We start from the raw sequence: 17,057 nt of genomic DNA on the forward strand, positions 1-17,057 counted from the left end.
GATGGCCATCTAAAACAGTAGAGCTTTCAACTAATCTCCCCTGACAGACACCATGTATCCAACAGTGTGTCCCTTGCACTCGTCCATCTGTATATGCAGATAGAGATCTGAAAATACTGATTGAGGTATAAAATTTCCCTAGGATTTGTGCAAACTCTAACAGTCCCATCTCCTTTGGAAGATTTTGTACAATAATCATTTATTTCTTAAATATCTTTCAAATTAAACTGTTGTCACTTAAAGTGCCACCTCATGCCAACCTGGCTCCTTTTACTTAGTCCCAGTCAGAGTTCTGCTCTAGGACTTAGATGTAGCAAATACTTCTATTACTACACTTACTGACTCTTATGTTTTCTTTTCTATGACAGATTATAGACTCTGCATAACCAAGGAACTCCTAGGCTGCTCTACATTGGCCTGACTTACTATAGAAGAAAGAAGATTTGTCTGCCTGGCTGGACTTCTCTTAACAGTACTTGGCATCACGTTTTGCTTGTGTCGAAAATTCTTCCTGTTGAGTTGTTTTTGCACATGGAAGACCACTGCACGAGGGCAACCTAGGCAAATCAGACTGAAAACATCAGAAAGATTGACCATCTTCCCTCGGATCATTTCCTCTGACAGAAGTTCTAGACTTTGACAGAACTATAGTCCAGTCATTTTGATTTTGCTTTCTGGTTTTTGCTATTGTTTGTTGTGCTTTTGTTTTTTGATTTATTTTCCCCTATCATATTGCATTTTATTTCTGTCCTTCAGAAATGGGCCTACAGACTACAAAGTGGCCCAGCCATGGGGCTCTTTTCCTAAAATTTTGGCTCATCATTTCCCTGGGACTCTACTTACAAGTGTCAAAACTCCTGGCCTGCCCTAGTGTATGCCGCTGTGACAGGAACTTTGTCTACTGTAACGAGAGAAGCTTGACCTCAGTGCCTCTTGGGATCCCGGAGGGCGTAACCGTACTCTACCTCCACAACAACCAAATTAATAATGCTGGATTTCCTGCAGAGCTGCACAATGTACAGTCAGTGCACACGGTCTACCTTTACGGCAACCAACTAGATGAGTTCCCCATGAACCTTCCCAAGAATGTCAGAGTTCTCCATCTGCAGGAAAACAACATTCAGACCATCTCGCGGGCTGCTCTTGCTCAGCTCCTCAAGCTAGAAGAACTCCACCTCGATGACAACTCCATATCTACAGTGGGAGTAGAAGACGGAGCATTCCGGGAGGCGATCAGCCTCAAACTGTTGTTTTTATCAAAGAATCACCTGAGTAGCGTGCCTGTTGGGCTTCCTGTAGACTTGCAAGAGCTGAGAGTGGATGAAAACCGAATCGCTGTCATATCAGACATGGCTTTTCAGAACCTCACAAGCTTGGAGCGTCTGATCGTGGATGGGAATCTCCTGACCAACAAGGGCATTGCTGAGGGTACCTTCAGCCATCTCACCAAGCTCAAGGAATTTTCCATAGTCCGGAACTCGCTCTCCCACCCACCTCCGGACCTCCCTGGTACTCATCTCATCAGGCTCTACTTGCAGGATAACCAGATAAACCATATCCCATTGACAGCCTTCGCAAACCTCCGTAAGCTGGAAAGGCTAGATATATCCAACAACCAGCTACGAATGTTAACTCAAGGAGTCTTCGATCATCTCTCCAACCTGAAACAACTCACTGCTCGGAATAACCCTTGGTTTTGTGACTGCAGCATTAAATGGGTCACAGAATGGCTCAAACATATCCCATCTTCTCTCAACGTACGTGGTTTCATGTGCCAAGGTCCTGAGCAAGTCCGGGGAATGGCTGTCAGGGAGTTGAATATGAATCTTTTGTCTTGTCCCACCACGACTCCTGGCCTACCTATCTTTACCCCAGCTCCAAGTACTGTTTCTCCAACAACTCAGTCTCCTACTCTCTCTGTTCCAAGCCCCAGCCGAGGCTCTGTGCCTCCAGCTCCTACCCCATCGAAACTTCCCACCATTCCTGACTGGGATGGCAGAGAAAGAGTGACCCCACCTATTTCTGAAAGGATCCAACTTTCCATCCACTTTGTTAATGATACTTCGATTCAAGTCAGCTGGCTGTCTCTCTTTACTGTGATGGCATACAAACTGACATGGGTGAAAATGGGCCACAGTCTCGTAGGGGGCATTGTTCAGGAACGAATTGTCAGCGGTGAGAAGCAACACCTGAGCTTGGTTAATTTAGAGCCCAGATCCACGTATAGGATTTGTTTAGTGCCACTGGATGCATTCAACTACCGCACAGTGGAAGAGACCATCTGTTCTGAGGCTACCACACACGCCTCTTATTTGAACAACGGCAGCAACACTGCTTCCAGCCACGAGCAGACGACTTCCCACAGCATGGGCTCCCCTTTTCTGCTTGCAGGCTTGATTGGGGGTGCAGTGATTTTTGTGCTCGTGGTCTTGCTCAGCGTCTTTTGCTGGCACATGCACAAAAAGGGACGCTACACCTCCCAGAAGTGGAAATACAACAGGGGCAGACGGAAAGATGACTATTGTGAAGCAGGTACCAAAAAAGACAACTCCATCTTGGAGATGACAGAAACAAGTTTTCAGATCGTCTCCTTAAATAACGATCAGCTCCTTAAAGGAGATTTCAGACTGCAGCCCATTTATACCCCAAATGGGGGCATTAATTACACAGACTGCCACATCCCCAACAACATGAGATACTGCAACAGCAGTGTGCCAGACCTGGAGCATTGCCATACGTAACAGCCTAGAGGTCCAGTGTTAGAAAAGTGGACAACCAAACTCTCAAGAACACACATATGTGTGCACAAAAAGACACGCAAATTACATTTGATAAATGTTACCCAGATGCATTTGTGCATTTGAATACTCTGTAATTTATACGGTGTACTATATAATGGGATTTAAAAAAAAAAGTGCTATCTTTTCTATTTCAAGTTAATTACAAACAGTTTTGTAACTCTTTGCTTTTTAAAATTAAAAAAAAAAATTGTTGCTGAAGTACTGTACGGGGTTGTACAATGAGAACCCAATGCCAAGGCAGAAGAATGAGTGAATCATCCTTAAGATGCATATTAACCACTTCGCTGTTGAGGCTGTCAGAATAAATTCCTTTTCTAGAGCTGATAGTCATATGAAAGGATAATGTCAGATGGTCTCATCAGAGTAAGAGGGATACTTTGAGTAAAGAAAGAACGGCCTAGTTATTTCTATGTTTTCTATACCTCCTGGAAGGCACACTTTGTGGAAAAAAATCTATAATATAATAATTGAGGTAGTTACTCCAGTTTGACTGAGTGCAGGAAATAGAACATCATGAGGAAGCCAGTTCCCATGAGATAAGTTAGGCCTATTTGACCAAATCAAGGACACTGAGCGATTTGAAATGTCCTTAAAGCCCCATGGTTGGCTTTCTGACTGTGAACTTGAAAATCACTCTTCAGGCTTCCCTGGCCTTATGTGATAACAGATTGGAAACCTGACTCTCATTCTCGTTGTCTTCAGGGACCAGTATGATCAGTTCTAGCAAGAAAATTCCCCTTAAAACTGTCACTGTTCAAATCACATGTCAGGTTGAAACCTATCCAACAGAGTTATATTCTAGAATAATTTTTTAGAAGAGGCTAATAAAAATAATGGGAAGAATTATATTGAATGCAATTATTTTTGATAATGAAAATTATTTGGGTATATTCACTGAGACTATATCAACATGATATTTAGACCAACAAAGGATCAGTGTTCAGACTCTATTACGGTAATATGTTGATTTAAAAAGTACTAATGACATTTAGACAAAATATTGGCAGTTCACTTTCACTGTGTCAATGGACTTTGTTAGTATCATGTTGAAATAGCTTGAATTAATACCTATATTCTCCCTCAAATTCTTGTCTTCCGATCACCTTGCATATATTTTTTGTAATTAAGTTGTATATGCCACCTTTGCCTCCTGCCCCCTACTGGGTATTTCAAAGAAAAATATGGATGCAAATTTTGGTTGCACAAAATATTCTTGGTGTATTTTTGAATATTAAAATCCATATTATCATTCCTTGCCAATGATTCTGTGAAGGCACCCAAGCTGGCCAACAACAATGCGTATTGTTAAAAGCAATACTATACTTTCATTTTGAATTAACTTTGCCCCTGTTCAACATGGAAATTCCATTTATTTCTTTTAGATTGTGGGCCCCCCTCTAATTTGGTAATTACAGAATGATAATTAACCCTGTGGAAAAAGACTACCCATGAAAACAAATAACTCAGAAAATGAAAGTTTTCCCAATGGCAGACAAGGGCCAAAAGCAGAGGGCATGGTAGAAGAGAGCTATATACATGGTTGATGCTAGATATTTTTTTGAAGCAAGTCCATTTTCAGGAAACATGCATAATTTATCTTAATTCCTCCCATCACATAGGTGTAGAAGGGCTATAGACCACATGTACTGTCTAAAGAAATACACCCTTGGGGATTTTTTTTTCAACGCCTCTTTTAGGCATTTCATTCTCTGCTCCTTTAAAATCATACTCCACTTTAGGGACTCATGAAATCAACGTCATACTCTTCTCTCTCTCTCTCTCTCTCTCTCTCTCTCTCTCTCTCTCTCTCTGTCTCCCCCCTCTCCTCTCTCTCTCTCCTTTCTCTCTCTAAGCAAAATAAAACTGTGATGTGTCTTCTTGTAAGATTTAGGTATACAATGCTATGCAAGCTTTTCTTTATAGTGAGAGCTTTATTTTCTTTAATAATATACCCCAACATATGTTTTAATCTCCCTCATCCCTCAGAATAGGCAGAAAAATATAACTGCAGTGATAATGTTGTAGACACAAGCATTAAAACTGTGCAGTCAGTAGACCTGAACATAGTTATGAATTAATTTAATTAATTCTAAAATGACTAGGGTTTCCACTTTAGTCTATTGGCTCAAGGGTTTGGGCTGTTGGTTTCTGTAAAAGCAGGTTCACACAGTAAAGGGACAAGACCATCTGGAATAGTGATCAGTGTCGCATTACATCATCGAAAACCAGGACAGTAACCTGGGGCTCTGTGTGTTAGTTGGATGTTTCCCTTTCAATGTCCTCTTGCCTCTCACTTTGTAGGTAAAACTGTGTGCTGAAAAATATAATGGTACTTTGATTATTATGAGGATCTTATTTTGTTATATAATAAGAAAATTATTCTTGTCTCTGGGTATTGTATATTTAAATCTCTGTGGCACTGGGACTGTGGAAATGTCTTTTCTTTTTCCCAAGAGGAACAAGAATAGAGAGATGCCGGCAGTATTGTATGGCATCCACACCACTATTGGGAGCCAAAGTGGTACTGGGGAGGGCCAGTCATGTGACATGATTAGGGTGCTCTCAAAATGGCTCTGGTAGAAGGTATTTCTGAAAAAAGAGTCTTTATTTTGATCTCATGAACAACATGGGAAGGACATCTACCATGAAAATCAGACGCCTATCCATAGTACTGTGCCTGAGGGACTTGCCTACATCAGTTTAGAAATCACCTCATGGAATCTATATTAGCATATGAAAATTTGAAAAACAAATGGCCCGCAGTCCTTACTGGACAACATTTTCGCTGTCATCTTTAATCAAGAGACTGCATTCCGTAGTTACAACTCCTCTGATTTTGGTCCTCTCTTAGCCTCGTCATTATTTATATTGAGATAATTAGTCAAGAGTCAAAGTTGAGTTGATCTCATATATTATCTATCCCTTGTCTGCACAGTAACTTTACTTGCACAGAGGACATTGCAAAAGGCAAAGAAAAGCATGGTCATACAGATGGTATTGGTAGCTAAACAGAAGGTGGTCACTAATACCTTTTTGCTAGTGCAGATGCATTGGACACTGGGGAGGTCCTGGGTTTCACTTAAACACTGCCACATGCATTGGACAGGTAGTACAACACATGGGTCAATTACAGACAGACATGACAAGAGTGTTCCCTGCTTAATTATGATATATGTGGAAAAAGTCCTCCCTTGTGAGAAATAATGCTATTTGTAATTTTCCAGATGTTTGTTGATACAATATTAGACACTTTCTCTCAAGAGTAAAAACAAAATCTGTAATATCAACTTTTTGATAAAAATGTATTAATGGCATAGCTAATATCACACCTTTGCTTTTTTTAACAATGGAGGTCATAGTGGTCTTAGGCATGGCACACAGCCAGAACTTCCTTCTCCCCTTGTGAAAACTTAGCTCTTCATGTGAGGGAGGCATCTATTCCAAACACAAGGCAGCATTGTTTTATTCAGAGGCAGGTGCCACACTGGATCAGCCTACTTCAGCTGCAGCAGCCCATGCAGCTTTGAACAGTGAAGTGGTTAATTTCCATTGATGTATTTGTTTATAGCATTTATCTCTGGCCTATTAAAAGAGCATAGTAGATGTTGCTTTAGAACTTGAGGATAACATATCAGCTCAAAACTTGCTTTTTTTCCCAACTGAATGGGAAAGCAAAACAGGAGAGTGCCCAACACAAAAAATAGTATTTACACAATTCTTAGTCTTGTCAAACTTTGCTGTTTTAAAAGTTAAAGTGAAAAAAAAGGAAGGAAACTGTCTCTACACCCCTTTCCAGTTTCATCAGTGGGATTGAAGGAATTGTTGGCAACAGGGATGCTTTTCACTGATTGTGGGGGGAAAGTTTTGTACACAGTATGATACTGTTTTAGCAAACCAGACTGTTTTGTTATAGTCTTTGGTTTTCTAGCTGCACATCCACCAGAAGAGCACAAACCAAGGCCATTGCAACAGGCATTTTAAAATTAATATAAAACATGCAAATCCATGCATACACAATCATTGGAGTGTTTGTAAAGGTGTCTGTGGGATGTGAGATTTGTAACCAATCCTGGCAAAATGAGGCACCACCACTGTAGACCCTCCTAGGATAATATTTCTGAACTGGTAACTTGGATGATCTGTTACTGTTTGAATCCTGTGTTGATTTAATTCTCATTTGTGTTTAGTGTTTCTCTGACAAGGAACTGCAAGGGGCTGGAAGATTCTGTGTCATGCATCCTCGGAGACCTACCATGTTGCACACTTTGTTAACTACAAACTTCACTCTACACTATACAGTACCTTGTTGATATATTCAGTAAAGGCTTATTTTAAAAGAAAACCTATTGTGTTTATCTGAGTAAATTCATTGGAATATAACTTGTACTCATGCTGCCATGTAAATGGAAATTGAAAATTTTTTCATACAAAAACCTGCCAGAAGGGAAGCAGTTTGTAGAGCATTCATATCCTCCTTCTGTTTAAAGATTGGAGTCCTTTTTGTTGAAGAGGTTAATGTGATAGTCTAATGTTCCTTTCTCCCACCCTCACTGAAATATTTTCAGAAGATAATATTATATCAAAATCAGCACACAAAGCACAGGATTCTGTATGTGAGAAATACAAGTATACACATATCACTAATATTCATGTAATACAGATTTATCTCTCTTTCACAGTATACAGTGTTCATTTTGAACATTAACTTTGAGAATTCTTGTCATTTCTCATGCTGTATTTAAGTATTCCTTGCTGCATATTTGTCTGTACTCTTTAATGGATACTCAAGATAGGGCATCTACTCATATAACTCCCATTTGATTCTAGTTAGACTTCCAAAAGTCTTCCACAATTCCTTTCTCTAACACTTGACCATTTCACCACTGATGTATTTGACATGGGACAAATTAATCAGGAAATAAAATTATGAAATTTAAGTTAACTACCATCACAAAACCAGGACCTCAACTGGATAGTGAACTGTGAAAGCCAATCACATCAATTTATAGTACCTTGAAACTTTACATAAAATACTTAAATTGCTAATCTTGGTTATTTTTGACAAGAATTACCAACTTTACTGTACATAGGCTCTCAGCCAATAAGAACCATTCATTTCATAGAATTTATTAAGGTCATCACTCACTGTTCTGGGCTCTAGGGGCACTTGGGAGCCTTTGTAAAAATATAATTCAATCTTAGATAAATCAACCTTAATTTCTAGCCCATTGGAAATCTGTATACCTAACATATTTACTCCTGACCTACTTTCTACAGGACTAGGATATGTTCTACTCTGTTAGATCCAGAGAAGAATGATCTTTCAATTCAGGAAATTTTTCTAAGACACTATAATAACAATATGCCCACAGTAATAAAGGAGTTACATCTATCTAAGGGGAAGATGTTGTATTTGTCATAAGGTGTCATTAATTGTTGCAAAGTGATATCATATTGGCAGGTGGAGGATGCTAGGTGGAAGCTCAGTTGAAATTAAGATTTTAAACTGGCAGCAAAATTTCAAATTTTATTTGCAAATTACATATGCAGTGTATCATATTTTTTATTAAGAATCAGAAAAGGAAACAATCAAATTTAATAAACATACCTGAGAAATGTAAAGAACACATGGACATAAGTTCTCCAGCCCCCCTCTCATCTCTTACTTTACTCCATTGTGCTTTTGAGATTTTCATATAAGATCCATTCTCAGTAATTTCTCAAAATTTAGAAGTATATCTCAAGAGAAGCTCAGGGATTGGTCCATAATCCCAAGTACTGTGGATGGTGGAGTTAGAATTTAGCTTCCAGAAAGACTACATAGAATCTTCAGTACACTGACTAGGCTTAAGTTTGACCTTCAGGATAAAATATTAGTCTTTAAAGAATTTTGATGATACAATTTTGCAGGGTTTCAGTGCATGCCAATATTAACTCTTGTGTCTAGATGGACACATTGCTATTTCCCTGGGAAAGGTGTTTCTTATAATTTAGGGGATTTATAAACCTCCACATTGAAGTAAAAGTTTCCTAATGATATAAAACACAGTCTTAGAGTTTGTTAACTTCCATGGATTGGCATTACCAACCATTTTTGCTTTATTTTTACTATCAACATCATTTGTTGATAAGTTTGTGTGCTGAGTTGTACAATATTATAAGGAAGTTAATACGTCTGCATCAAAATATTTCCCAGAAACTGCAAGTACTTGACAGATGACACAGATTCTCCCTGTTTCTACATCCTTCAAGAGCTTAAACATACATAAGTATGTTTAAATTACCATTCATGGGTGTTGCTCATTCTAGCATTTGAGCCTCTCAAATTTGCCTTTTCTTCTCCTGTCCTCTGTCTGTCTTCAGATTCCTTCAGGTTTTCCTACACACAGCAAGGAAACAGTCCATAGACAATGCCTAGATAGGACATAGTCTTGTTTTTAAATTCTATTGCCTTCACTTTGTGATATGAAGATCAAAGGTAGAAGTTGTAAAAGTCAGACCTCTCTTTTCAACATGTAAGTCTGGGAGTTGAACTCAAGTCATCAGGTTTGGCAGCAAAAGCTTTTACACACAGATCTTTCTAGCCATTGCCCCGTTCATTTTTGATGGACTTGTTTTATTCTTATATTCTAGGTGCCATGGAAATCTTCAACATATTCTATCAATTCTTTCAGCCTATCCATTACTGAGCAAAATTCCAGACCTCTGATATGTTCCATCCACTTTGGTAGTCTTAAATCTAAAATGCCTCCTATGGATGGAAGCTTGAACCATGTGAGGTAACCCTACTCAAACAGCTGAAAATACCCTTTACATAATTAAGAAAAACAGTTTCCCTCCCTCAAACAATTCCTTGAATGCCCCTTAATATGTATTTTATAGAAAAATTTTGTAGCCATATATTTGATTTCAAACATTTTGTACAGAATCATGATATGACCATAGGGTGAACTGAATGAACAGGTTACAGGAATTGAAAAACTTCATTTTATTCGAATTTCTGAGCCAGTTTTGAACATAGAGGCATATAAAGAGATTATTATTTTTAATTATCTTGCAATAAAATGACATGATCATGAAAAGCCCACAAAGCACCAATTCCATTAAGTCAAACATTCTGACAGTTTGGGAGGTAAAAATCAATTTTCTCCATCTGAAAAACCAAAGTAGATATTCTTTTATTTCAAGCAGTAAACTCAGACCAGACCACCATTATTCACTGTTGTAGTCCAGAAGAAAATACAAAATATCACTTATATGTTTGTACTATATCATCTTACTTTCAGCTATGGAGAATCTATAATCCTTCCTAGAAACAATTTCTTCCTACAGAAAGCTACATTAGTGGTAATTAAAAACTGGGACTTGAAACCAGTCTGATTAGTTTTAGAAATTTGACCATACTATTAACTATCCAGCCATCCTAAGTAATAGGGTGCATTTGAAGCTATCAATTTACTCTTACATAATTAGGAAAAATACTCTGCAAATGTCAACCTTTAGAGTGAGTGGCATAGTATTTGGTCCTGAAAATCACCAAATGAGTTACTTTAAGCCTTATGTTGTGTGGTTTTGTTTGTTGATTTCTTCAATACAATGTGACCTTCATCCATTATTTTATTAAAATTGAACTTTAGAGTAATTGATAATTCTCTAAGATGGTGTCTATGTAAAGGTTGCTGACTTCCAAATCAAACTTAACTGTGCACAACTATCAGTATCCCAGATAGTTTTTCATTGTCCTAATATTTTTATTATTCTGAAAGAGAAAGAGGAAGTGATTTGAACCCTGTCTCAAAAAACTAAAAGCTAAAAACAACAACTAAACAAAAAACAAAAAAGGAAGTGATTTGTTCATAATAGCATACAGAGTAGCAGGTTGTTTCCTATTTGGTGAGGCAAGAAACAAGAACATACTGCTTTGTACCTGTAGTCTGTCCCCTCTAGTGTGCAGAATGCCAATAGGTGTGTTTATTATTAAAAGTAAGCTCAAGATATGTAAGTATCAGGATTCCCTAAATAGGAGTATTCAGAAGATACTAAAATACCAAAGGCATGATTTAGAAGGCAATAAATTTGCTTAAATCTGTAAGTAAATTTTATTTGCCATACTCAGGGTCAAACATATTTTCCTCATTAAGCTGTACTCTGAATTCCACACAAGTCTAGTTTACATGACTTCATGGTACTACCATGCTGGCATCATAAAATATAAATCTGTTCTTGGATTGCAATGACTAGGCAGACAGTAACCCAAAGGAAATAGAAAATTATGATCTGCCACTTGAGTGCTAGGAATCAAATATTTGTCCTCTATAACGAATAACCCATCCTTTTAGTCCCTGTCATGCTATTTTTATATTTTATTTCTATCTTATTTTTTTGTCAATGTAAGCAAATAGACTAAATTCAGCTTTCTCACTGTAGTTTTATCACCATCCTTTTCCCTGATATTTTCTCTTTTCTTAAAAAAAAGGAGAAAGCCAGATACTTCATTAGTTCATGGAAAATATTTTTTCTTCCCATCCTTAATTTCATTGTACAATTGGTATCAAGGAAATTATTTGCTAAGTATGCCAAGTATCCAAGAAAACCACCACTATGTGATTCAGTAGAACCAATTTTTGGACAAGTATTGACTGGATGGTCCTCAGTTCTTTGTACCTTCTTTACTGAACCTCACTAGCAAGAAAATGGTCAATTGCACTAGTCTTTCTGAGCAAGAAGTTGAAGTAAAAAAAAAATGTTACAGAGTTCAATCCTATAAAAACAAAAGCACCAATCAATAGAACCTTAGACTACTTCATGAAGAGCTAACCTATTCAAATATGACTGAACTCTTTAATTCTGTGGGTAAACCAATCTACAGCTAGGTTCAGATCTCTGACATGGCTTGTGCTAATGTGAATCAGGAGCACATTTACACTCTGGTCTTCTCATCTAGGTCAGAGGAATTCAATTACCTCCACAATAACAGCCTGCCACAGTGGCTGACACATACCAAATGCACAGTAATGTTGGCTACTTTGGAAAATATGTGGAATTGGTATCCAGAACTGTATTCTCTATATACCAGTTGTCTGTTGAACCATGGATATGACCACTTATTTTAGTCATTGTCAAATGCAGAAGAGCTTGTTGAAGTCTTAGATGTCCTGTTGGGCTTAAATTCTGCTTCAATTTTGTTATTTTCTGTGAGGTTTAGCTTCTGTTTGTTTATTTTATGTGCTGTCTTTGGAAAACAGACAAACAAACAAACACAAAAGAAAGAAAACAACTGAAGAAGATGCATAGAGGAAATATACAAATAATAGTCAAGCAGTCATCTCTACAGATTCTGTTTTAAAGCCTGGCATGTTGACCATTATCCTGAAATGGTTGCTAAGCAATTAAGAGTATTTACTGCTCCTAGAGAGAACCCAAGATTACTTCTGAGCACCCACATCAGGTGGTTCACAACCAACTGAAAATGTAGCTCCAGTGCATCAGTTTACCTTTTCTGGCTCTCACTGGTACCTGTACATATATGGTAAATGTAAACTAATAGAGGCATACACATTCATGAAATTTAAAAAATTACTTTAAATAAGTTAGGCAAATAACATACACACTCATGAACAACAGAAGCGATTTGAATCTCAAATAACTGACTTTGATTTCATGTATGATTTTTTTTCAATGCTCCCAAGGCTCAGTTGCCTAATACATGAGATATGATATTCATACTTCTGAGAGTTCACTAGAATAAACAGTGAGAAGTCAGTAACAAGCATTACAGCTAAAAACTGCAAATGTATGTAGAAAAAAATAACTGGAAACATTGTTATAACTTCAGATAAGAATTATATAACTAAGGAGAATTATTTATAAAACACAGAGTAAAAACTTCATTTGAATTTTTTAAAATGCTGAATTTGTCTTCTATTTCTGCAAGTCTACAATGTTGGAAGCTAGCAATTGTTTCATATTTAGAGAAATAAAATTATGAGAATAATACAAAGGATAATATTGCATTATAAGCAGTATGTAATTTAGAATAAACAGGACAGCTTTCAACACCAACTCCCACACTCCTTACTCTAAATCTTGGAAACAATACATTTTTTTCAAATCAGAGAATTAATTCTCAGAATAATTAGGTTATTCTTCTCCAACATCTTCAGTAACATTGATAAAACTATTTTTGAGCAGATAACAATGAGATCCTAATTACAAAATTTTAGACTTAAAATAGTTGTCTTTAAACAGACTTCTTATGATCATATCATACACCTGGAGAAATAATGAAACTTTTTTTAATTAAAGATATTTATATAGTATAGACTTTCCACTAATTTATAATTGTCTAACAACTAAGATTTTAAATGGATTGCTTTTAAATATCCAATTGAAAAGGGATCATTAGGACTGAAATTGAAGTATTACCTATTATTTAACAAGCAGTTATTTATATTTCCTATTTACTAGCTCTTGTTATAAAATTTCAAGACTTTAATTCTTCAAGAAAATGTGATAAAAGTTAGCCAAATTATTAAACATGCATAAATATTATGCTTCCTCAATGTGGAGCTAATGAAGGAATTTAACAAAGAAAATTTAATAGATGTATTTAGTGACACTTTTATTGCAAACACTAAAATTCTAATAAGCAGTTAGGAACATGAATATTGCTACCTAATGGCAGGAAATCAAAGGTGGCATCACCAGGGTGAAAAGCCACTACATCCTATTAATCTCAACTAATTCTTCACAGTGGTAGAAAATTAAATTTTAAAGAGATGTGTCTTTGTAATAATTTATTTTATTAAATATAGTTGCTATCAGTGAACTCATTACTATAAAGTCTGTTTCCAAGTACAAATGTTCCCCCAAAATATACAACAAATTAATATAAAGGATAAGTCTACTTAACAATAAAGATTTTATAAAAAATTAGTCACATTCTGACATTCAAAGACAAAGAACAAAGTGTGGCCAAATAAATTACAACACTATATACATTTAAGAATAAGACTACTGTATGCTTTGGATGAATAAACATTTATTATCACAAAACATTTGTGATTTGGGTATACATACAAATCAGTACAATTCAGAAGCAATGGAAATGTATATTTAGATCAACAACTTAGTAAAAGCACTAACAAGCAGTTTAAAGTAGCAAGTTTCCAATACCAATACTGGAAAGCTGACTTCTATTATTAACATCTCACAGTCTTATGTCCTCCCATTTGTGCAGTAGTGATGCTGTCCCAAAAATGGGTCCATTATTCATTTATGCCATGCCTTTAAGGCTATATATTATTGGACATGAAATAAAATGTAAAAGATTTAAAAGATCACTTCTTCTTGCATTTATATATGAATTCCTGTAGAAAAGTCTGCTGACTTTCCTTAGTTTGTGAACCTATATGATATGTCATTAAAAGATAGCTTGAATTTCTGTTATTTTTTGCTCTAGAATCCTCCACTTGGCTTAGTAACCCATCATAATCTATGCACTTTTGATTTTGATACTAAGCATCATCATCCAGATGTGTACACTTAACCTGGCCTTTTCCAGCCTTAGGATGACTCCTAGCTAAGCAATTTGATTTCAGAATGTGAGACTATCAGGGACTGAGTGGAAATTGTTAGGTAGAAATACATTCTGAGATGCGCAGGGCCATACCAGCCCATTCATAGCCAGCTTGTATAAGAAATCAGGAGAAAGTCAGCACTCAGATCTCATAGCCACTGACTATGACATCAACACAATGCCCATGGCACAGGGTTCCTGGCAAATTTGCTGGCTGCCTGTTCATGTAATACATAGATTCACACCTTGAAGAGAAGGAAGACACAAGACACCATTGGAGGACACTGACAGAAGCCAGTGGCTGAATGAGAAACATAAGCTCAACCTGGAATGCTCACAAATGGCCCTAATTAATGGGTTCTATAAGTGACCTAGAAGGGCATCATTCTGCTCTACTTTTCCTGCAAGCATAACCTGTGCAATGGGAGGGAAAAAGAGAATATTCAAGACCACTTCGGAGAACGAGGCTCTGAGGCTCTGATCATCTTGAAGCATCTGGGCAGAATCTGCTACAGTCAAGACATTAAGAAAATGAAGCCAGAATGTGGACTCATTCCACAGAACAATGATCTTCTCAGAAACCCTTGGAAGGCAGTCATAATTAGTGTAAGAAGAGATCACACATCTGTGGCTTGCTTGCTTATGATACCCCTGACCTGCAATGCATATATGCGTCAAAGTGCCTGGAAGCACTCTTTCTAACCTTCTTTACAGCTTACTCGAGTGACTAAAAAGGTTCTCTGCCTACATGAAAATGAACCAAATACTCCTAATACCTGCGTATACAAGAGTGGCCACATGGAACAACAAATAACTCCTTGAAAGGGCAGGGAGATGGGGAAAATGAGCCAATGTTTGTATTGCTTGAGTCTTTGAAGGAATGACCGAAGTTGTATCCATGAAGCCACCTATGCCTCTTTTCTTTTTTTCTTTTTTTTCTTTCTGATTAAAGGTTTTATTTTGATTAGATATGATATGGTACGACCTGCGTTTCTATTTTTTTTGATTAAATATTTTCTTTATTTACATTTCAAATGTTGTCCCTTTTCCTAGCTTCCCTTCCAAAAAACCTCCTATTTCCTCCCCACCCCCCCTGCTCACCAACCCACCCTCTAAAGCTTCCTGGCATTACCCTACCCTGGGCCATAGAGCCTTCACATGGCCAAGGACATTGCCTCTTTTCACTTTCTCTCGTACACAGCCTAATTGTGTCATGGGCCCTCTTTTCACTTACCCAATCCTTGCTTATGCAGGCCTTTGAAACCTAGGCTCCTAGTTTTTCCTTGGCAATGTTCCCTTTTAACATAACTGTGTTCTACACTGACACTCACATGACAGACTTGCTGGTCAGTTGCTCTAATGCTTAGAAGAGCCAATGTTGGACTCTCACTCAGAGCTTATCCTCACATTGCAACCTGAGATGCTGGTCTGTGACTCTGCTGCCCAGTGTGGCTCCTATCCTACGCCTATAACCCTTGAGCTACACTTGTCCTGGCTATTGAACACATCGCATTTCAATGTGATCTGGAAGGAATTCCTAGAGAAAACAGGCATTCACAGGAATTCTGGTGGGATAAGCGGGGTTTTGAGGCTTCTGATTCCATGAATTTGTAGAGTTCAAAGGAATAATTTTAACACTCCTTAATTTTAACAGTATTGAAGCTTACGGTATAATCCCCAGCAATGAGCCTGGGTCCTCACTGTCTCCCAGTATTATAAGGCTCTAGGAGCACATCTGCCAGGTCTCTGATGACTTCAAGGGATTCTGCCCTCACTGACTGCTGCCCACTAGGACCATCCTTCCCTATTAATCGCCCTACCTGAGTTCATGTAAGAAAGATTCTTCATGCTCTTATTTATAAAGAGTAGCAGCAGCAGCAAAAGCCATAACACTTAACTGATATGGGATGGAATAAATGAGAACTGAATGTAGAAAAAGGAAAATGAAAGAAATCTGAACACAAGTCATTTAGATGGACAAACACAAGGGAAGATGCCAGCTTAGGGGCACTGAGGAAAGCAAGCTTTACCTGTGTGCCTGCTTTTCCTGTAAGATCTGCTGAATTATTAATACACAACCTCCTGCTGTCTCTTCTCTTTGATGTCACCCGAGCTGAACAGATTGCACAAGAGGTTATGTTATATCCTCTTCATGGGAAAAAGCTAGGAAAGGAGCACCCGGACATATTCTTCTACTCAGACTAGCCCTGAAGTGTCGTCATGCATTTTGAATGGGATCCAAGCTTATTTCAGGCTTCCACTTAAATTTCCTCATGGCCATTTCTTCCTCTAACCAGTCTCATCTCTTTCCCATCCCTGTGACTGGTATCCATCTCCAAAGACCAGCCTAATGGGCTAGTGGGACCATGTCTGCTTCTCTCTGCCTGAATCTGCTTACCTGCAATTGCAAACTGCCAACCGTGTTTCTTAATTTTAGAAAAAAACAATGTTCTAAATGTAATGAGGGATAGAAGCATTAGCTATTTAAAGTTGAAAGCCTGAGTTCCTGTCTTGTTGAGAAAAGTGAAGAAAATTTTACTTCATGTTATAGTCTCTCATGACTCTTCTCATTCTGTGAATTTGAGTGACACCTGTGAACATTGGAGGCCTACGTATTGCAGCAAATGTGTGTGTAGTAAACCTGCTGTGGTTGGTCAGTATTGCGCCTTCCTCTGATG

At 37.6% G+C, this 17,057-nt stretch overlaps 1 protein-coding gene across 3 annotated transcripts in view; it reads left to right on the forward strand.

Annotated features, from left to right (window-relative positions):
• Flrt2 (fibronectin leucine rich transmembrane protein 2) overlaps positions 1 to 7,143 on the forward strand; it is a 96,095-nt gene extending 88,952 nt beyond the window's left edge. For all 3 annotated transcript variants that reach the window (XM_031356957.1, XM_031356956.1, XM_031356958.1), the window contains exon 2: positions 369 to 7,143. In XM_031356957.1, coding sequence (XP_031212817.1) covers positions 759 to 2,741 — 1,983 coding nt within the window. In that variant the 5' untranslated portion in view covers positions 369 to 758 and the 3' untranslated portion in view covers positions 2,742 to 7,143. The remainder of the gene's footprint in view (positions 1 to 368) is intronic.
• The last annotated feature ends 9,914 nt before the right edge of the window (positions 7,144 to 17,057 follow it).

The sequence above is a fragment of the Mastomys coucha genome, unplaced genomic scaffold (genome assembly GCF_008632895.1).
Source record: "Mastomys coucha isolate ucsf_1 unplaced genomic scaffold, UCSF_Mcou_1 pScaffold6, whole genome shotgun sequence".
NCBI classification, from domain to species: domain Eukaryota; kingdom Metazoa; phylum Chordata; class Mammalia; order Rodentia; family Muridae; genus Mastomys; species Mastomys coucha.